General features: G+C 40.5%; 1 protein-coding gene across 1 annotated transcript in view; it reads right to left on the minus strand.

The window, feature by feature from the left end:
• Positions 1 to 23,596, minus strand: part of LOC132405310 (janus kinase and microtubule-interacting protein 2-like) — a 110,585-nt gene that overhangs the window by 3,497 nt on the left and 83,492 nt on the right. Inside the window, exons 17-21 of the mRNA XM_059990020.1 lie at positions 20,390 to 20,455; positions 13,261 to 13,329; positions 11,230 to 11,307; positions 9,025 to 9,228; positions 4,253 to 4,318 (exon numbers count right to left, since the gene is read on the minus strand). Coding sequence (XP_059846003.1) covers positions 4,253 to 4,318; positions 9,025 to 9,228; positions 11,230 to 11,307; positions 13,261 to 13,329; positions 20,390 to 20,455 — 483 coding nt within the window. The remainder of the gene's footprint in view (positions 1 to 4,252; positions 4,319 to 9,024; positions 9,229 to 11,229; positions 11,308 to 13,260; positions 13,330 to 20,389; positions 20,456 to 23,596) is intronic.

Here is a 23,596-nt window from a genome sequence, read left to right on the forward strand (position 1 = left end):
ACAAAGCTCACCCCATGTCCTTATTTCTACCCAACAGATTTCTAATTGCACTTTTCCTTGATGAGTGGAGACAGAATTTAGTCTAATTTTACGTGGCAAAGTGAGATGTTATTGTAGTCAAGAGCAAGCTTAATTGAGGTTGAGTTAATCTAGGTCTCAGGTTTTATTTTGCATGTAATGGGTGAGGAATTTAGAGACTAACACTGAACAATATAGCAGCAAGGCATCAGTGAAACTATTGTGCAAGATTCAGTGATCACTGCCAAACGGCGAATTGAGATTGACTATCTGCCTTCATATCTCTCCTTAAACTATCACAGGATCAGAGGGAGTTGATAGATCACAAACAAAGCAGGCACTGGATGTTTAGCAATTTTGAAATTTCATTCATGAATTTATCTATGAAGTTCAAAGAATAAGTAAATATCGAAACGCTCCACAATGTTCTTCTTTGACTGGTGGAAAACAAGCTAATCTTGATGGGAAGTAACCTGTATAGATGAACTTGAAGCTCTTTATTTTGAAGAGGTGACCAAGTGGACTGCCAAATGTGGGACAGTGGATTTGGTCTAAATGGACTTTGGCAAGGCTTCTAACAAGGTCTAGTATGGTAGGCTGGTCTGAAAATTTGGATTAGATGGAATGTAGGATGAGCTAGCCATTTGGATACTGCATTGGCTTGGGGAATGGAGGCAGGAGGTGGCAGCTGAGTGTTGTTTTTCAAAATGGAGCTCAGTGTTGTGCTCCAGAGATTGTTACTGAATCTACTGCTCTTCATCTTCTATATAAATGATCTGGATGACAACATTGTTAGTGTGGTTAAAACCAAAATTGGTCATGTACTGGACAGTGAAGAGGGTTATTTAAGTTTACAAAGGGTACTAGACCAATGCATGAAGTGGGTCAGAGAATAGCAAATGGAATTTAAATCAGAATAGTGTGAGGTGTTGCACTTTGGTACGTGGAAACAGGCTAGGACTCGCGCAGGAAATGGTACGTCCCTGGAAAATGATATATAACAGAGGGACCAAGATTTACAGATACAAAGATCCCTGAAAGTGAAGACGGGGTGGTGGTGAAGGTGTTTGGAACATCATGTAACAGATGTACAAGAAATTGGTGAGGCCACATTTGGAATACTGTGTGCAGTTATGGACATCTGGCTATAGCAAGGATATCTTAAAACTAGATGGGACGCAGAAAAGATTTCTGAAGATGGTACTAGAACTGGAGAGTTTTATCTATAAAGAGTGACTGAACAGGCTGGAAAGAAAGCTGAAGGGCTTATAAAATCTAGAGTGGCATAGATAAGGTGAACGGTCACATTCTCATAACCAGTATAGGGATTCTAAAACAAGAGCACATGGGATTAGGTCACAAGGAAATGATGTAAAAGAGATCTGAGGGGCAAATTTTTCCTACATAGGGCACGGTAGGTATATGGAACAAACTTCCAGGGAAATGGTAAAAGTGGGTACAACTATAACATTTAAATGACATTGTAGAAGATATACAAACAGGAAGAATTTGGAGAAGAGTGGGTCAAACATGAGGAAATGGACCTAGCTCAAGTAGACAACTTGCTTGGCATGGACAAGTTGGACTGAAGGTCATGTTTTCATTGTGAATGAGTCTCTGAAATCACATGGGTTGAATTGTCAGCAGAAGGTGATTTTGTGGATCAGGTAGACCATACTATTCTATTGTGAAGGGAAGCTGATAGCTTGTGAACTAGAACAGTGGCATACTTTACGTGAAATAGACAAGAGGTGACCAGACGACAATATTTCTGCACAAGCAAAACAACGTTCAATCTTAATAATCTAAATCTATGGAATTGTTTCTAGAATATTAGCTAATTGAAGTTGCTTTGAGTTTCAGTGCTTGTTGATTACTGTTTGGTAGAGATTTCAGACCTGGGACTTGCACACTGCTTTCAACATTTGGGACAAGATTACAAAGCCGTAACCTATTTAATAAAAGGCAAGCAGATAATGTGTGGTCTACACAGCCAAAACATTTAGTGAGCACATTCTATGAAAATACTTCTAGGCTCTTTATTCATTTCATAATGGAGAAGAAACATAAAGGCATAAATATCTAATAGATTAACAATAAATCTTTCATACTAATGAACAAAGTTGGATGGATTGAGAGGAAAGGATATTAGGGTAAAATGCCTGTCCAACTGTAAAAGAGAAGTGACTGCACTTCAAATAACTCTGCTTTTATGATAAACGAGTACTAGGAATAATAGGACAATCAAAACGAATGCACCTGCAGAAAAATAACTGTAGAAATAGCCAACATTTTCCTGTCAAAAGCAAATGAGCAAAGGTGAGATTTCCATGGGAATTCTCACTAATCATCTGCACTAACTCCAGTGGGATGCTGATGGTGTTTCAGTGATCATTCAAGCAAATGTCACCCAAAGGAGATCAGGAAAATCAACCTTAAAATGTCAGCACGTTTCTTTTTCCTATCGTTTGATTGACTATCACTTCTTTCCAAGGAAGTTAAGACCTGAAGCAGTTCTTTTCTCTGCACCATGATTAATTTATTCAGCACCCCCCAGCATTTTCCTTCTCATTTCTCACATGCTACTCTTTCTCTTTCCTTCTTCTGTATGGTTAAGATTATGTAGCATAAAGGACAATTTCCATTTGCCCGACATGAATTGATGGTATTCTTTTTTGAGGCTCAGTCCTGACAAAGGGTCTTGGCCCGAAACGTTGACTGCTCATTTCCATGGATGCTGCCCGACCTGCTGAGTTCCTCCAGCTTGTATATGTTGTATAAAGGGGTTACCTCTCAAGTCGCTTTTAAATCACTCTCCTCTTACCTTGTACCATTTAGATTCCAGATTTTTATTTGCATGTTATGCTTTAGGAAAGATAGACTATGATACCCTAATTAGAATTCTTTATCCTGCGCTTGGATACTACTCAGTGAAGATTTGACTTAATTCCTTTAATAATTGCCAACGCATTTCAAAACTTTTACAGAATTTCTCTGAACTCCCATTGGTAAATGAGCAAAGCTCAAAAAAATATCAAATTTCAGATTCTTCAAAATAATCCCTGCTTGCTGTTACACTTCCCCAGATAAATCCCTATCATCTCAGCAAGCTTTAGGTTGAGAAGAATATCCCATTATTTCTGTCCACATTTTATTGCAAAGTGAAACTACAAACCCTATTCTTGTTTAGAATTGTGTTTTTGAAGAAGAGACAGTTCAAGCACTGTCACCATTTAGTGGATGTATTTATAAGCAGTGGGAATCTAGTACACTGAATTTCTGATAATTCTATAGAAAAATATGTCACTGATTGTTACAGCTACAAATTCTAGTGGGAAAATGTCTCTTCATTGTTTCTACATTTCCAGGGGTGTGTTATAAATATGAGAACATACCCCAACAATGAGATAATAAATATTGGTTCCTGTCATGCCTTTTTAACAAGATGGATCAGCAACTTGTTGTCTTTCTGACTTCGGACAGGAAGATGGAGAGGCTTGGAAGAATGACCATCAAACCATTAAAATGTCATAATGAAAGATTCAGTTGATTTTTTTTATAATTGCCCATCAGTCCAATATCAACAAAGGGACTTTATAATAGAGTCACTTACCTTCTTTAGAAGTCCCATTGACATCAAGGCCAAAGGATAAAGGCAAGGGAGAAAAACAAAAATAGAAACAAAAACTGCAGATGGAAAAGAAAATGGAAAGACAGAAGAAGAGCAAAATGTTTAGAACAAGTAGAGTTATATGATAAACAGCATGTATGGAACAATGTTAAAACAGTTTACAACATATGGATTATTCTTACTGACAAACACTACATATTATCCAACTTATGGTTGGGTTAAGGGGCTGAGGGACATTAAAACAAATCAATTAGGAATACTAAAGTTAAACACTTATTTCTACACTGTTACACAGCCAATGCATTTTTTGTTTAACTCCTTGGAGGTGATGCTGCCCTTCTCGTTGATATATTAAACAATGTGTTAGTCCAGGTATTAGGCTTCTTAGGGGTGATTGAACATAGATTATCAAGCATTGCAAGGACCTTTTGTGAATTCCAGTGTTAAGCCCCAGAGGATTTTCCCTTGATGCTGACCACAGCATTTAGTCATCTGAATGACTGTACTCTCTGCAACATTCTCACCACAGGCAAAGTTCCACAAGAAACAACAAATACACAAGGTTAGCTGACTAGTGTGTTTCTGGGAGACTGATACACTCACCTTTTCTTCCAAATCTTTGATTTGCCGATTCTGAACATCAGTCTTGTCCTCCAGGTCTCGTATTCTCTGGTGGAACAACAGTTTCACAATAAGTAGATTGCTGACATAAACAGAAATTTGAAAAAAAAACAGCAATTAAGCAATTCAGGATTTGCTTCAATCATCAAAACAAACTCACCAACATCCCTTTAAATGCTGAGTAGAAATTTAGCATCACGATATCCTTCTATACAATCACTCTGCAATGACATTACTCAGTGCAACTGAATTTCAGAAGGTAATTACATTGGGCATCTAATATTATACATTGGTGTAATGCAAAACCAAAGATAAATATTAACCCAACACACACAAAATGCTGGTGGAACACAGCAGGCCAGGCAGCATCTATAGGAAGAAGTACAGTCGACGTTTCAGGCTGAGACCCTTCGTCAGGACTAACTGAAAGGAAAGACCTTATTGGAGATCCAGAGCAGCCAGAAGACCAGAGCAGGGTGTCCATGAAGAGGAGGGGGGCTGAAGACAGGAGAAGGGGTGGTCAGTGGGGGTAGGAGAGTCCTTGCCAAAGAAGTAAGCTCAGATCAATGAAGAGGAGGAGGGTTGAAGATGGGAAAATCCATGAAGAGGAGGGTTGAAGACGGGATAAATATTAACCCATGTATTTTAACTTGCCAGTACAAGCTGTATATTCCTTATTTAACAGGAGAACACCTTCAATATTATCACATTATCAATGGTAAGGTACTAGGAAGTATTGTGGAACAGAGGGATCCAAAGATTCTTGAAGGCGTCAGTGATTATAAAGGCATATGGGATGCTGGCCTTCAATAATCAGGGCAGTGACTACCAGATCAGGGAGGTTATGCAGCAACTTTCCAGGCTTCAGCTGGAGAACTGCATGCAGTTCTGGTTTCTTTATTGGAAAGATATGACAGTGCATGGAGATTCATTGGGATGTTAACTGGGGTGGAGTATTTTACTGAAGAAAGACTTGAGAGGTTTTCCTCTGAAATGCAGAAGCTCAAGTGGTGACATGATTATGTACATAAAATTGAGTGGTATAGCTCAAATTTAAGTATCATTCAAGCATATAAGAATACCCATGAATATAGCCAAACAAAACAGCATTCCTCAGGAACCAAGATACAAAACACAGTACCAATAGTCATACACAGCACAAGGTGCATATAGAACATATAAGATAGCAAATAAATGTACAGTAACACAAAAAAATATATAGACCAAGCCCAAGCGGCACGTCCTATAAACTGATGGTACATGGGAGTTATCGGCAAAGACCAACAGTTATCATCAGTAGCGCGCAGGCGGACTAGGCATGTATGCAACTAGCTCGTCACTCCACCGATTGAATTCTGGCGGCAGCACCAATGGAAGTGACCAGCCCTCGACCCAGCGTGAATGCTGTGCCGCACCTCCTCTGGCATCTTCCCTCCAACAAGCATGCCCAACCAGCAGCTTGAGGCCTAGAACTCACAACAACTAAGGCCACACAGCTCCTCTGCCAATTATCTTGATAATCAAAAAGAAAAACAGACTTGCAGCATTTTACATTATCAATGTTCAACGGGGTCTTGCGATCGCAAGAGAAATGTCAATAAAATCAAAAGGCATTGGTTTATGACAAGATCAATTTTAGCTTCTGCCCAAGACTTCACTTTCCCCTCTTTGGCCGTTAGAGTCTTGACCCTGCAGCAAGTACAACCTTTCCAGCCACCCCTGCAAACCTCACACCCTGTGCAGTGGCTCCTCTATCCCAGATGGTAATGCAACCAGTTAGAATGCTCATTACTGCCCTTATGTAGCAATTTGAGAGTGTCTTTGGTAACATACCAATTCTCCTCAAACTCCTAATGAAATATAATGGCTTCATGCCTTCTTTGTAATTGTATCAATATGTTGGGCTCAGGATAGATCCTCAGAGATGTTGACACTCAGGAACTTGAAACTGCTCACCCTTTCCACTTCTGATCCCTCAATGAAAACTGGCACATGTTCCCGTGACTTTCCCATCCTTGTCCACAATCAGTTCCCTGCCCTTACTGATGTTGAAAGCAAGGTTGCTGCTGTGACACCACTCAACCAACTGCAGTCAATAAACAACAGGCTGTGGTAACTATTGCTATTGTCCAGGTGATCCAAGGCTGAGTGGAGAGCCAGTGAGGTTACAAATTTCAATGGGTCCAGGTCCTTGCTTTTGCAGGAGTTGTTTCTGGCCATGAACAACCTCTCAAAGTACTTCATCACAGTTGATGTGAATGTCAGTGGGCGCTAGTTGCTGAGGCAGCTCACCCCGTTCTTCATGGGCACTGGTATGATTGCCACTCTATTGAAGCAGGTGGGAACCTTCAAATGCAGCAGAGAGAGAGATTTTAAAATATCCTCGAACACTTCTGCCAGTTGGTGGTCACAGGTTTTCAGAGCCCCAGAGTACACCGTCAGGGCTTGATGGCTTGCGAAGTTTCATCCTTTGAAAGATGTTCTGACATTAGGCTCCGAGGCAGAGACCACATGGTCAGCAGCGGCTGCAGGGATTCACACTTGTAGCTTTGTTCTCTCTTTCAAAGCATACCTAAAAAGCATTGAGCTCATATGTGAGTGAAGCATTACAGACACACATGATGCTGGGTTTCACTTAGTAGGAAGTATGACCTGCAAACCCTGCTGGAGTTGACGTTCCATTTCTAACCTCAATCGGAATTGTTTTCACACCCTTAAAGTAGAATCTAGGTTGTACCTGGATTCTTGCATATTTCCGGATCACTGGCCTTGAATGTCACAGATCTAGTCCTCATCAATCAATCTCCTGGTTCATCCATAGGTTTTTGTTTGGATATGTTCGGTATGTTGTCGAAGGTAAACATTCATCCACACCGGTCTTGATGAAATTAGTGACAAGCGTGGCCATATTGATTCAGGCTCAAAGATGAATCCCTCAATGTTGCCCAGTCCACTGACTAAAAGCAGTCCTGTAAGCACTCCTCTGCCTCCCTTGAGCATACCCTTCTTGGTCCACACCACCAGTGCTGAGATCTCTGCAAATACAGCCAGGAGTAGAAATACAGCCGGATGATAGTACTTACCAAAGTGCGGCTATCCGATGGCACAGTAGACATTCTTGATAGTGTGATAGTGGTACTAAAGTGGTCAAGTGTTTTGGCTCTTCTGGTTCCACAGGTGACACATTGCTGATCGTTGTTTAGGGGTTGAAATCTGCCACGATGATAGAGAGGCATCAGGGTGTGCAATTTTGTGCCTATTGATTACATTGCTCGGTTCCACTAGTGCCTGTTTGACATTGGCCTGTAGTAGAGTGTACACTACTATCAGGATGATGGTGGTCAACTCCCTTGGCTGATAAAATGGGTGACATTTGATTGCTGGATCTTCCTGATCAGGTGTGCAGGACTGAGACAGAACCGTCACATTTGTGCATCACAATAAGTTGATCATAAAGCATACTCCATCTTCTCTGCCTTTAAAAGCCTCAGCTGTCCTGTTGTGGAGAATTGTAAAGCCACTGAGCTGCAGTGTTGCATCTGAAATGGCTGGCAATAGCCATGGTTCCACGGAACAAAGTACACAGCGGTTCAAAAGATCTTGCTCCAAGATCTTCAACTTTATTTTTCAGAGGCTCCACAATCACCAGCAGATTAGTTGGGAGTGGGGGTGTCTAGCCTCTGCATTCAATTGTATTTGCAGATAAGCACGCCATCCCAGCTTCCATTTTCTTAAAGGGGAACTGCACTTGGGACTCAAGACTGCCATCTGAGGTTCATCGATTTTGAGTACCGATAGAATTTTTAAAAGTCTTAAAACACTACTGTTTACTGAAGTACCCGTTAATGTGACAAGGGATGTCAGCTGTATTAGTTCTAAATAGGAATACTTGATTATTCCCATCGGAGTTGCCTACAAACAGTTGCCTCTTAGTGGCCCATCTCAAAAATGGAGCCTTATTCACCATTCTTGCCACAAACTCCTACTTTTTAATTATTGGGTTAAGATGTTAATAACTCAACCTCTGAACAGCTGTTGTGACAGTGATTTTTTTTTAAGCAAGCTTTCTTATTTTTATGAGGCCAAGTTGCTAGCTTGACACTCAAACTCGGGAGCATTTGCTCCGAAGTCCGGTGCTGATGCCACTATGCCACCATCCAGCTACTGAGGTGAAATAGTGTCTAATTATGGTTTAGTAACAGCATAGCCATAACTAGCAAGAAAACACACATCTGACAACTTACAATGGTTCACTGGCTTCTTGAGAAAGGAGATCTTAACTTTATGAATTCTTTCTCCCTCACAACAGAATTCTGAGTGACAATAGAAATTGCAATCTTCAAGTCAGTGATACTCATTCAAGTTTATTGCTGGTAACAATATGCCAACCTACTCAGAATCCTGTGTCACAAGTGGCACACGCCAGACTGGTTTTGGGAGCTTTCTTTACAAGCCTCACTAATTAAACCACAAAACAAAATACCTCATTGGCAGTCAAGGATCTGAAGTGCTTTGAGGTAGCTCTGTATTTGTAGATAAACATCTTTCTTGTCTGCACGGTGGAACTGAATTTACATATACCTCAAAACAAGTGGATCAAATTTATTCCTCAAATTAAGAGCCACCTCATTCCACCTGTAGCTCACTCACAAATGTCCCCTAATTCTTTTCCCTTGTCTCATCCCTCACAATTTATCTGCTATTTGAAACAGATTGTGTGATTTTGGAAGGTGCCTTTTATTTTCAAGCCTCACCTGATGTGCTTGCTGCAGCAGTTCCATTCGCTCCTGCAGGATTTGGCAGTCATACTCCCTGCTCTTTCTTAGCATCTGACGTCTCAGTTTCTCCACTGCAGTTCGCAGGTCGTCCTTTTGCTTCTCTGTCAGTGATTCTCCAAGTTTAATCACGGTGTCTTGCTGTAGTGCATTGTACAGTGTAGCCTCCAGCTCTTGGATATGCTGAAAAGACAGATTTAACATAGAGGATGACAGAACAAGCAAAGAAAATGCTGGATGCTGAAAAGAGTCAACATTATTTCTGGGTGAACGTGTGTCCCATACTTTGGGTATCTTTTTTTTCTCCTAGTATTTTATACCTTTAGGATTCCAGCTCAACAGTTTCAATTTTCGCTCATACAAGAATGGCTGACAGTGTCATTGGACTATTTTGCCTGGGGTACCCATCGTGAGTATGGACTTCTCAATGGGAATCACTGCACAAGATGGAAGAACAACAATTATTGTCTCACTGTACTGGGAGCATTGAGAAAAGTCATGGAACCTCCACAACTGCAACTTCCTCTCCACACTCCCCACCACCTACTAATCAAGGTTGATATCTAACAACTCTACACAGATGTGGACTTAACTCGGAGATCCAAGCCTGATTACATCAATACCATGTTCCCAAATATTCGAAGATTTATTCAAAACATTGCCCCTCAACTTAAAACATCAGATACAAAGACTTCCAAAATGATCTGCATGTGGTTCTGTATTGTACTTTGCACTAACTGCTGATAGAATCAGTTAGAATACATCTATATATATATATATATAGATAGATAGAGTCATCTGGAATGTTCTATAAAAAGATTCGAACCTCCTTATTTTGCAGACACTAAATATAAGTATTTTGATAAAGATGGAGAAGGTAGTAGGGAGACAAACAACTGAGTCAAGTCATTGTTTGGAGATTACACAGCCCAGATACTTGACGTTTTGCTCCATCATCTCTTAAGTCTGAATGGTGTGGCTTCTCAGTGAGCTTCTGGAATGAATCCTACCCTTAAATGAGAACCTGCTTATTTGAAGGAGGGACTATGAGCAACGTAACTTCCTATTTAGAACCTGCATAAGCCAGGAAGTAACAATCTGAATCAGTAACAAATGAAGCAATTTTAAATAGCACCATATGTAGTATCTACATCATAACAACTGTATGTACTTAATGTGAAGGGATTCATCCCTCACCTGGATTCCATCATCTTTAACCAGTGTCTTTATTCAGTTGTTCCTTTCCCCACCAACTCTCCAAATATGCCCACACGGAACCACTAAACTCAAGAAACTGATAGTGTGGGAATAATGCAAACAAAAATGTGTTGGGTCACGTGAGGCTCAGTTACTATCTAAACCTTTCAAGGAAGTGGAGTATTCTCCAAATCTCCAAAGTTTGTTTCACCCTTTAACAATATTCTAAAACAGACTCTTCACTAACAATGCTTTTGATTCCTTCTTTCTCACAGAAAGCTCCTGATGCAGTTTCATTAATGCTCATATTTGCCACTTATATCAATTGGCAAATTCAAGTTCTTTCCGCATAACCTATTGTTACCTGACAGGATGAAGGGCACTTTGAAATGTTGCACTTTTGCACTGATGTGATCAACTTACAGGAAAAGTGTGCATTACTAACAAATGAATTTCATTTAAACTTCAGTGAGATAATACACAAGTCACAAAGAAATACTCCTCGGTTAGATGGCCAGAGCTCCAGAGAAAAGTTTGAAATTGAGTCATAACCCAGAAGAGGACATTTGAGAAATGTTCCTTCAAATACGTTTACTTCGAATCTACAGACCTGGCTTGTCAGATAAACAGACCCCTCAATTCACTTCATACGAAACTTTACTTACGTAATCCAACACATCAATGTTAGTGTGATTGCATTCTCAATTGTTGAATGATGAATATGATGTATACTTAATAATATCTGCATGCAATGAACAACCTATACTTGGGACAGTGAATAATTTATATGTATTACAAAGAACTCTCTGCATGGCTTAGAATGAGCAGCTTGTGCACAACATAATAATTGGAACACTGAATATACATAATACCTCAAAACAAAATACTATAAACATACAAGGGCACCTTTGCAGAGAGGAAAACTAAATTGCAGTGTACAAAGCTATGTTGTATATTGGGTGATTAGCTTGATCAGAGGTTAATTACCATGTATGCTTGGTCCAGGGCTTGCTTCCTATAATCTAACTCTTCCTCCAGGTAGCCTTTTTGTTTGCAAAACATATCCTGCAAGAGAAAGAATATCCGTTTAATTCTCACCACTCATTGGTTGGTTCTCCCTACTGCATGATGAATGTCCCACACTCCACATTCAAGGAATAAAGACCACACCTACTTCTCCTTCAGCCCACAGGAACAGAATGAGATGGTGCACACAAAGGCTCGTCAACGTACTTGACAACCTCCTGCCAGGAGCAGAAGGCTGCAACCTCTTGAAGATAGATGGTTCCTCTAGTGGACAGTGTTTTTCACCAAGCAAAAAACAAGAAACTGCAGGTACTCAGAAGGTCAGGCAGCATTCATGGAGGGAAATAGACAATCAACATTGTGGGTCTAGTCCACTTGCCTGGACTGAAAGATAGATAAGAGACAGGTAGGAGGAGAAACATGGAGGAAAGGGATGGAGCAAGAGTGACCAGCACCTTGGTGAAGAATAACCTGTGGTTCAACTGTGGTAATAAGTGGATCCAGGTGATGGGAGATGATAGGCAAATGGAGGAGGCAAGAATGGAAATTGCAGTAGGTGGGAGGTGATAGGTGGAGGCAACAAAGGGCTGAAGTTGAAGGAATTTGATAGGAAAGAAAGTTGGAGCATGGAGAGCAGTGTAATAGAAGGAGTTTCCAATAAACTCCAATAGAAGGAGTTTATGGGGAGGCGCAGGTGGAAAGAAACAGGGTGATGGGGAATAGGAGGAGTACAGGAAGAAATGGGTGCATCACGAGGAGAGACAGAAGAGACAGGGGGAGGATGTTGCTGGGGACAATGCAGTGTTTGTGTCATCGGGTTGTGGACTACCCAGGTGGAGTACGAGGTACTGTCATGTTTTGTCTCACCATAGGAGGCCAAGGACTGACAAGTTGGCACGGGAATGGAGAATGGAATTAAAATGACTGGCAACCAAGAGATCCAGATGGCCACAGTGGTCACCTAGTTTGTACTTGTATCACCGATGTTGAAGAGACCACATTAGCAATAGCAGATGCAATAAATAAGGCTGGAGGATTTGCATGGGAATACAGGAATTCACTCCCCTACTCTGCTTCATACCTGGATCAAGCTATTGTCCATCTGCTCTTGCTGCACTCCTTTTCATACTGTCCATCTCCTCTCTACCTTTCAGTCCAGATGAAGGATCTCAATCTAACATCCTGACTGTCCACTTTCTTCCATAGACACTCAGTGAGCTCCTTTAACATCTTGTTCTTTTTCACTCTGGATTGTAGCATGTGCAGTCTCTTGGGTTCTTCGCCAATCAAACAACACGCTTCCCCCCTCCCAATGTTGCAGCAGTGATAGCTTGGAAGAGAGTTGTTTAGATCATTGTACATCTCTCAAGAGATAGTGCAAAGATCATACCCATTAAACGTTGGTAGTTGAAAGAGCTTGCTTTTTGTCAAATCATAATACCATGATAGACAAAAAGGGTTGTTAAAGTACTAACACTTATAGATCTGTTTTTTAAATTTAAATACTACAAATTAATATTATGACCTCAATACAACTTTCACAAACTATGGATGTGTGACCCACAACATTGCTATTAGTAGAGAATAAAACAATTTCTAGCCCTATAATTTATATGCACATTCATCCTAAAGCTCCATAAATCCATGGATATGCCAATGGTTTGGAATCTGGCTCACCAGGTCCCCATTAAACAGTGTTCCTGTTTCCTACACTTCTTTTAAGTTCACTAGGATTACATCTCCCACATTCACGGTCTTCACTGGAAAATCTATTATACTATTGTGTAACTTGTAAAGGGAAAAAAAAAACAAAACATACGTGCTGGGTTATAAGTACAACTAATATCTAATAGACCATAAAATTCTGCTGGTTCAGCATCACCAGACTCACAAGGCCACCGGATGACTGGATTCTACTGCATTAGACAGAGAGAAAGATGTATAACTGTTTCAGGTTGTTCTGTTAGGCACAATGAAAATTATATTACTCACCATTTCAATCTCCAAATCTATCATCTTCTGATGAAGGGCAGCCTCTGTACCTTCGATTTGTTGCAGCCACTGAAAACAATACAAGCGTTAGTGTTAATGCTGAAAGCATGACATCCACAGCAATAGTTTGTTAGTTTGTTAGAGACCTTTCGACTTTGCCAGTTAGAGAGATCATAATTAATTTATTATGCATCCATTAACTTAGTGTACATTATAGTAATCCATAGCCTCTGGATACCTCTGAACATCAGAAACCTCAGACTTAGATCCTGGGCTCTTGGACCAATTGTTCATGTCCTCATTTCATAAACATTTCCAAGGTTATCAATAAGTCGGATCTAATTTTCACTTTAGTCAGAATGACTAACTTCAGTAGTCAGAACGAGCACTGTTTATATCAGATACTGAATGGACAGTCCAGTCCAAAAACCATTCATGATTATGTGCCATGTTGTACGACATGGGCAATAATGGCCTTTCATCTGAGAAGTTCTAATAAGCTCTTTAAAACTTTTCCCTGTCCATCCCTTGATGTAACTCATGGTTGTCATGCACTGCTGACCATGACTTCTTCTTCCACCACTTTTTCACGTCATTGCAAGACATTCAAACTTCTCTTTCCTAGAAATTCCAGCTGCCATTTCCTAATAAATCATTAGGCTAGAAAAATACGTAACATATTTCGAAAATCATAAGAGAAGTTAAATATTATACGGATACCCATTGTAAAGCTGTAACATAATTCCAAATTGAAATAAAAAGTACAGGGCATAAAAGAGGAGCATTTATGGTGATCCATTTTGTTTTCATTTGTTGATGCTACAATGCATATTGGCTTTCTTGTAAGGGTCTTTGTGATGTGCACGGCAGGCTGGATTTATTATCCTCTGTAGAGATCATATTGAGGTGAACTTCCAAGAATTCATAGGACATTATAAAGGAGACAAAGAACCAAGAATAAGGCTATTCCTTTCTCCCTCTATGCTTTAGGACTGGTGAATATCAACCCCCAGAATACCAGGAAAGGATAAATCCACCCTTGTTTCATTGGCTTCATTTCTTCTAATATATACCACAATTATTTGTTCCTGTCAGAACAGAAGGTAAGGGTAACAGGCTTAGAGAGGTATCGACATCTTAGTTAAGAAAAAGGAGGAGGTGCATTAGCAGGAATAGTCAAGAAGGAGCAAATCTCATACTCGAAGAGTATAAGAAATCTAAGAGAACACTTAAGGAGGAAATCATATTGAATTAAAGAAGGCATTAGTTTGCTCTAGCACACAAGGTGAAGCAGAATCCCAACTGCTTCTACAGATATATTAAGAGCCAAAGGATAATAAGGGACAAACTTGGTCCTCTGAAAGATCAGAGTGGTCATCTACCATGGAGCTGAAAGAGATCTTAAGTTAATTTTTTGTATCTGTAAGCACTTGGGACACAGAGTCTATAGATGTGAGGCAAAGCAGTAGTGACGTCATGGATCTTATTCAGGTTGGAGAGGAGGAGATGTTTGCTGTCTTGAGACAAATTAGGGTGGATTATCCTCAGGGCCTGACAAAGTGTTTTATTGGACTCTAAGGGAAGCCAGTGCAGAAACTGCAGAGGCCCTAGCAGAGATATTTAAAGGGTCCTTAGTCACGTGTGAGGTACCAGAGAATTGCAGAATAGCTAATTTTGTTCCGTTGTCTAAGAAAGGCACAAATAATAAGATAGGAATTTATAGGCCAGGGAGTCTGACATCAGTAATGGTCAAGTTATGAATGGTCTTCTAAGAGACCAGATATACAAGTATTTGGATAGATGGGGACTGATAGTCAACATGGTAGATCATGTCTATGCATAAAGAGTTAAACATAAAGAGTTTTTCAAGGAAGTTATCAGGAAAATTGATGAAGGCAAGGCAGTAAATGTTGTCTACCTGGTCTTTAGTAAGGCCTTTGACAAGGGGTCTCACATAGAAGGTTGGTCAGGGAGGTGTAATATCTTGGCACCTAAGATGATGTAGTACACTGGGTTAGCCATTGCCCTTGCAAGAGCAGCCAAGGTGTGGTAGCAGCTGGTTGCCCCTCTGACTGGATGTTTGGGACTAGTGGTGTGCCGCAGGAATTGGTACTGGGTCTGTGTTACTTGACATCTACAGTAAAACATTCTGGATGCTTTGGATGACCAAAGTTGCAGAAATACACTAAGATTGGTGGTGTAGTGGATAGCGAGCAAGACTATCAAAGCTTGCAGAATGATCTGGACCAGCTGAAAAGTGGGCTAAAAAACATGACAGATGGAATTTAATATAGCCAAGAGTGAAGTGTTGCACTTTGGGAAGACAAACCAGGGTAGAACTTATACAGTAAGCAGTAGAGCACTGAGGAGAACAGAGGGATTTTGAAATACAGATCCATAATTCCTCAAAAATTATTTCACAGGTAGATAGCATCATAAAGAAAGCTTTTGTCACATTGGACCTCATAAATCAAAGTATTGAGTACAGGAGTTGAGATGTTATTTTGAAGCTGTACAAGGTATTGGTGAGGCCTAATTTGGAGTATTGTGTGCAGTGATGGCCACCTGCAAAGAAAGTTTAGAAGGATGTTGCTGAGACTGAAGGCCTGAGTTTTAGGGAGAGATTGAATAGGTTATTACTTCATTCCCTAAAGCATAGAAGAATGAGGGGAGATTTGATGGAGGTATGCAAAATTATGACAGGAATAGATAGGATAAACGCCAGCAGGTTTTTTCCCTCTGAGACTGTGTGGACTAGAACTGGAGGTCATGGGTTAGGGGTGAAAGGTGAAATGTTTAAGGGGAACATGAGTGGGAAATTCTTCACTCAGAGGCTGGTGAGAGTGTGAAACGAGCTGCCAGCGGAAGTGACAGATACAGGTTCAATTTCAACATTTAAGAGAAATTTGGATAGACAAATGAATGGGAGGGGTATGAAGGGCTATGGTCCAGGTGCAGGTCAATAGGACTGGGCTGATTAATAGTTCATCATGGACTGGTGGGGCTGAATGTCCTGTTTCTGTGCTGTCGTGCTCTGTAATATTTCTATGATTTTATTTTTACTTCATTAAATGATTGCAGTTTCTTTAAAGGAAACTAGTAATCACAAATTATTGAGTGTCAGGTCCAGATTGGCAGAACTGGTCCTCACACTCAGCAATTTCTTGCTTGGCTCCTCCCACTTTCTCCAAATTCAAGGTGTAGCCATGGGCACACACAATTACTTTGCCTGGATTTTCATTGTCTATATGGATCAGTCCCTCTTACAAGCCTTCCCTGGTAATGCTCATGAATTCTTTCGGTGCCAAATTGACTCCTGCTTTAATGCTGCTTCATGCACCCATGCTGAGTTTGTCAATTTCATCAACTTTGTCTCCAACTTCCACCCTGAGCTTAAATTTATTTGGTTCATTTCTGACACCTTCCTCTGCTTTCTCATTCTCTCTCTTTCTCCATCTCTGGAGACAAACTGTCAACAGATATCTGTTATAAGCTTATTGATACCCGAGCTTATCTTGACTACACCTCTTTCAAATCTGTCTCCTGTAAGAATGCTATTCCCTTTTCTCAGTTCCTTCATCTCCACTGTATCTCTTCCCAGGATGAGGCTTTCTTTTCCAGGACATCAGAGATGCCCTCCTTTTTCAAAGTACAGGGTTTCCATTCTTCAAACATTGATGCTGCCCTCATCTGAATCTCCTCCATTCTCTGAACATCCACTCTCACTCCATCTTCCTGTTGCTTTAACAGTGATAGAATTCCTCTGGTCTTTACCGACTGCCCCATAAACCTCAGCATCCAACATATCATTTTTTGGAATTTCCACCATCTTCAACCACTCCCTAACAGCAAACACATGTTCACTTCCCCTCAACTCTCTCCCTTCTGCAGGGATTGCTCCTTCTGTGATTCCCTTGTCCCTTTGTGCCTCCCCACTAACCTCCCTCCTGGTGCTTACCACCACATGCAGAAGAGTTACACCTGCCCACTCATCTCCACTCAGGGCCCCAAAGATTTATTCCAGGTGAGGCAACATTTCACCTGAAAAGCTGCTGTATCTGGTGCTCCTGATGCAGCTTGCTGTACATTGGCAAGACCTAACATAGAGATTGGGGACAACTTTGTCGAACATCTTCATTCCATCCACAAAAAGTGGAATTTCCTGGTGGCCAACTATTTTAATTCCAATCCCCATTTTAATTCCAAAATGTCAGACCATGGCCCCCTCTACTGCCACAACAAGGCCACTCACAGATTGCAGGATTAACACCTCATATTCCATCAGGGTAGTCTCTAACTAGCTGGCCCCGCTCTTACCTCTTTTCCTCACCTACCTATCACCTCTGCCTGGAGCCCCTCCTCCTTCCCTTTCTCCCATGGACAACACTATTCTATCAAATTTCTTCTCTGCAGCTCTTTACCTTTTCCACCTTCACCTCCCAGTAGGCTTCTTACTTTATCTGCACACCCTCCTGGCTTCACCTATCACCTTCTAGCTTGTATTCCCTCCTCTCCCCCCTCCCCACCTTCTTATCAGACTTCTTCCCCCTATCTTTCCAGTCCTGATGAAGGGTCTCAGCAGAAATGTTGACTGCTTGTCACTTCCATCGATGCTGCCTGGCCTGCTGAGTTCCTGCAGCATTTTATGTGTGTTTCTTTAAAGGAATGCCATTTATCAACAGAGTAAAATTATAGATATTTTCTGCTGGTAAAACATTTTCTGAAGTTGCTATAGAACTGACGGTAAACATTGCTGTGTTTTCCTTGTTAAATCTAACGATTTTCTTCTTGGATGTTGATAATCATTTACAGATTCCTTTCCACATTACAGTGCACTTACCTTAGAACAGAACGACATCCCCAGAGCCAATAAACCAACCACATTTATGTTTACGAAGCTTTCTCTTCTCTCTCTGTGCTTGTGTTACAGACAAATTGTCACCATCAAGGTCAAACCATAACCACAGCAATCTTCTTTCAGAACTAGCCTTTGAAACAAACTCAGCCGATAAAGGCAAGCCTCATACTTGTAGGCTTAAAGAGTCTAATATGAAACCTGTTTTGAATAAACCCATCAAAATTGCAAGTGACTACTGGCCCACAGCCAGCATTCAGCATTTGCTTGATTTTTCATTGTCCATCCTACATAGAGGGGAAATATAGAGAACATATTCAGAAGCTTGGAGAGGCCAGATTCTATAGAACTCAGACACAGGTGTGGGACTGCATAGCACAATAAACTCAATGTTTTGTAGGAACCCTGTCACTCCTACTGCTGCCTTGTTCAGTGCAGGCAGATCCAACTTCATCGTCCATTGTCAGAGGTCAGCACGACTGACTTAAGCTGGTCTCTATTACATAAAGGTCTCCTGTACCACTCAGAATGAAGAAGTATCGTGGCTGCATGGGTCCCAGCACGCACTCTTAAACATGCCTGGGAACAATTATAGTCAGGAGTCACAGACTGACAATTTTCAAGAACTTCAGATAGTGTTAACTACCAGTGCACCAATTAGTGAAATTGGCATATTGTCCACAAATACTTTATGTTTGTTTAGAGTCAGTGAGATGTACAGCATGGAAGATGGACTTTGTGCATTGATTCCATTCCTACCAATACGCATGGTAGCACAACGGTTAGTACAATGCTTTACAGTACAGTGGACTGGGGTTCAATTTCCACCACTGCCTCTAAGGTGTTTGTATTTTCTCCACATGAATGCATGGATTATTTGTGTGCTCCAGTTTCCTTCCACAGTCTAAAGACCTACCGTTTGGTTGGTTAATTAGTCATAGTAAATTGTCCCATGATTAGGCTGGGATTAAGTCAAGGGATTGCTGGGTAGCATGGCTCAAAAGGCTGGATGGGCTTATTCCTTGCTGTAGTTCAATAAATAAATAAAGCCATCTATCTCAGCAATCCTACCTACATTAATCCCAATTTTTATGTTCCCCATATTCTCAACAGCTGCTCCCAAATTCAACTAATTTACAGTGCCCATTTAAGTGACCATATTTTTGTGAAGTGGGAGGAAAATGGAGGACCCAGAGAAAACCCACACATTCGCAGGGAGAACTCGACGAGCTGCAACACTGTACTGCCCACATTTAAATGGCTGTGATGAGTGGGAATTGCCACTGCTATATGTACAGTCAGTTAAGAACCGTGTTTGTTGGAACGCTGGCTTCCAAAATGTTAAACCTGACAATCTGCCTGCTCCACACATTTTCAGTAAGTATTAACAATATGCCCTACATTATTACAGGTATGTTAACTGTACAAATCTGCAGCAAGAAGAACTACTTGGCCATATTTAGCCATTACTTCACCACAGAGATGAATTTTGAAAAATATACACTTGATTAAAATAATACTGAATATAGCGATAAAGGACTTTTGAATGGGAAGGTGGGGGATCGCAGGATAAAATCCCCAGGGATACACATCCACCAAAGTTAGGAGATTGAACGTTCTCATTTTAGTGCAATTTCACAATATAACCATTAGAGAGCAGCAAATGATTAAATTCCATGATATTTGTGAACCGTAACATCCCCATAACATTACCTGTTATATGTACAATAGTGGTTCCTATAGCTTTACATGCCTTTAATTTGTATATACAACTATAACAATAGAAATTCATGAATAGTGCAAAAGACGGAATAGAATTATCCCTAGGGTACAAAATTGACTGCTGAAGAACTGTTACGTTTTCTGTTGTTTTGCTCCAAATAGGAGTTGCTATGTTTGCTGACACAAATTCTGTGTTACAATAACCCAGAATTCCCTGACTATTCAGACTGCTGTTTATCTTTTTTCTCCTGTGTACATGAGGGTGAAGTGCTCAGATGTCAATAACTAAAGAATGTAATTAAATAAATGCAGAAATCAGGCATTTTTCTTGAGGGAAGATTTCGAAAGGAAGTTGATCAAAATTTTTGAGGTGAAACAATTGGATGAGGACTGAAATGCCTTCAAGTCTTGCAGGTTTAGCTTAATTATTAGTAGTTTCTGAGTAAGTTTATCAGTATTTTTTGCAGAAGTTGCAGGATATTGTAAAACCTAGTCAGATGTTAACTTCCTTACAGAAACTAAAAAAATGTACAAATAAGTATTTGACTCTACCTTCTCAGCCAGAGACAGTACAGTGCTCGCCTGGATAATTGCCACTTGCTCCTCATTTCTGAGATTCTACAGGGGGAAAAGGGTGGGAATAAATGTTTCACTGTTAAATGTAGTTGCTGTGAAGATAGGTCAGCTTGAATAGAAATGTTACTGAGAAAAAAATTTAGAAATACAATGTTAGATGCAATTCAGCTGCAATCTGGCTGACATTTAAAATGCAAGACTAATTGTTTAACGTCACGTACATTGAAGTAGATTTGGCACAGTCTCCGCCGGAGTCAGCCTGTGACATTTATTCATTTAATTCAATGGATAAGACTGGAGTTCTAACCCAGTGATTTTCCCACAAATGCAACAGTCATTGTTGTCCTGAAGCTTAAGCAGCAGACCGGAATATGCTGGACTCCACTCATCTTAAGCACACCTCATATAAGCTCCACTTATGGTACACAATACCCTTGTCAGGATATATGTCAATAACAGCTTGCACCATCATTAATCAGCCAGATTGTTTAGTTGTCATGACAGCAAAGAGCAAATTTAATCTCCACTTTCAATTTTAGATTAGTAGCTGGGCTCAAATAGTGCAGCTGACAGCACTGCTGCGAGTACTCAATTTTTAATATCATCTTAGTCATCATCATTCTGATGATGGTCTGAAACCATCATTATTTTAGTTCTAATGATGACTAAGGTGATGTTAAAAGAGGGAAAAATTAAGATCCTCACAGAGAAATCATCTGCCGTCTTCACCCACTGACAGTTTCCTACACCCACAAACACACAACCATTCGCACATGAAAACATTACAAAAATACAAACTGCATTCATTAGGTGCTTTTACGTAAGCTGAAAAATTACATAATGCATAGGACGACTTCCCCTTCTGATTCCCAGCTCTTAACTGTGGAAGATGTGGGAAGGAATCAAAGACCTTCCCACAAGGAGGGAGGAAAACATCCTCCATAATCCTCTGAATAATAGATTTAAAAAAAGGTAAACAATCTTAGGGTGAAGTTAACCAGGTTCATTGTTTAGCTATGGAACATTCTGTGTGGTGGTTGATTTTTTTCCCTCAAACACACAGCTCTTGTCGTGATGGCAGCGAGATTTTTCCTCAGCATTTTTATAGGGAGGATCTAGTGTTTGCTGGAAATATCTGTATCATTGTCTAAATACAGAGTTTTCACCCAATTACCCTTCACCCTTTCAAAGGAGCACGGAATCAGAGGAGCCACCAAAGGAAGCATTTCGATATACGTAGAAGGCTAAGGAAATTTGTGATGTTTCTAATGACCTGCACCAATTTTTATAGACGCACCACAGAAATCGGGATGCACTGCTGCTTGGTATAGCACAGGCATGGGCAAACTACGGCCCGCGGGCCATATGCGGCCCGTTAAGCTTTTTAATCCGGCCCGCAGAACTTGATGAAATTATATTAATAAACCTTGTTAACGTTTTCTCCCCACAATTCTGGCGTTTTCCCAATTGATGACGCACTCTATATACATTGACCTTTGTTGAGGTGCAGCGTATTACTCCACATTTGCGCTTTACTTTGTGACCTTGTGGCGACCCATTTCCTGGCACATCCGAACCGGCTCATAATTAGCCAGCGTTCCGGCTAAGGGAGATCGCCTGCGGGGATTTGCGAGCACAGAGCTCCGCATACCGGCGCGCTCTCCCTGCTTTGTCATTCTGCGGGTCGTTGTTGAGTTTTGGCACAGGGGACAATTGAATAAGAAGGAGCAGGACAAGTAGACCTGCATCTCCTACCGTTTTTGAAATAAAGACAGTCAGGAGGAGAGTGATGATGATAATATCTTGAAGGATAACAGAGTTTTCAGTGCTTTAAAATAATAACTGTTACTATTAAAAAAAGCTGTATTTTATTCATTTAATTTTCAGTGTTTTAAAAGTCATTTCAATAAATAACTAAATACCATGGGACTTCAAAGACAGATATTTTGTTGTAATGCATTTGTTCATTTTCATTTGAAACTAAAGCACATGTTTTCTACATATCCCATGATATTTTATTTTCTCTTATGAGGTGTATTACCAAAACACTCCGTCCATCTGTTCCTGGTCCGGCCCCCCTGTCAAATTTTAGAACCCTTTGTGGCCCTCAAGTGAAAAAGTTTGCCCACCCCTGGTATAGCAATTGCTCTGCCCAAGACATCAAGGAATTGCAGAGAGTTATGGACACAGCTCAGTCCATCAGAAAAGCCAGTCTCCCCTTCAGAGACTCTAAATACACATCACAATTCCTCAGGAAAGCAACCAACAATCAAGGCATTCACCCACACTCCCTTCTCTCCCTTCCAATGGGCTGACACTGCAAAAACTTGACAACATACACCACCAGGCTCCGTCACAGCTTCTCACTCACTGATAAATGTCTCTTGAATGGGCTTCTTGTACGATAAAGTTAAACTCTTGATCTCATTGTCTACCTTGTCATGGCCCTTGCATCTTATTGTATACCTGCACTGCGCTCTCCCAGGACCTGTAACACACTATTCTGCATTCTGTTATTGCTTGTTCCTGGTTCTACTCTATATTTGCATGTTTTGAAATGCTCTATATGGAAGACATACAAAACAAAGATTTTCAAAGAATATTAGTGCATGTGACAATAATAAATTAATTATCAAATTTGTTCCTCCAAATAAAACGCCTATTGGCTATTTAACTATCAACACTCTACTAACACACACAAAATATTGGCAGATTGCACTGCCCCTCCTCTGTTACGGCAACACTTCATTCGGATCTCATGTTTTGAGTGATCCCTCTGAATGGCATGCAGACAAAGCTTTTCAAAGCATCTCAGTAATGTGACAACAGTAAGCCAACTACTTTGTGTGATTCCTCTACTAAACATGAACAAATCCTAAATTGGCATTAATTCCAATAGACTATTTCTGATAGACAAGACACCTGGGCAGTTTCTGAGCTCTCACTTTTTAAAAATTATGACTGTGGTGGGGTGGAAAACAAATGTTAACGTGAAATAAAGAGACAAAGGTATATCCAGAATGATTCAGGATGATATACAGTACATATCTATATTTTAATAGCTTCCCATTCCTGATGGAGGGCACACAAAAGGACAAGCAGCATAGAAAATGGTAACTGCGGGCATTTAATAATTTAATTAACATTACTTGGTTAAATGAGCAAGCTTACAGATTCTAACTC

This window comes from Hypanus sabinus, chromosome 15 (genome assembly GCF_030144855.1).
Source record: "Hypanus sabinus isolate sHypSab1 chromosome 15, sHypSab1.hap1, whole genome shotgun sequence".
Taxonomy (NCBI): Eukaryota; Metazoa; Chordata; class Chondrichthyes; order Myliobatiformes; family Dasyatidae; genus Hypanus; species Hypanus sabinus.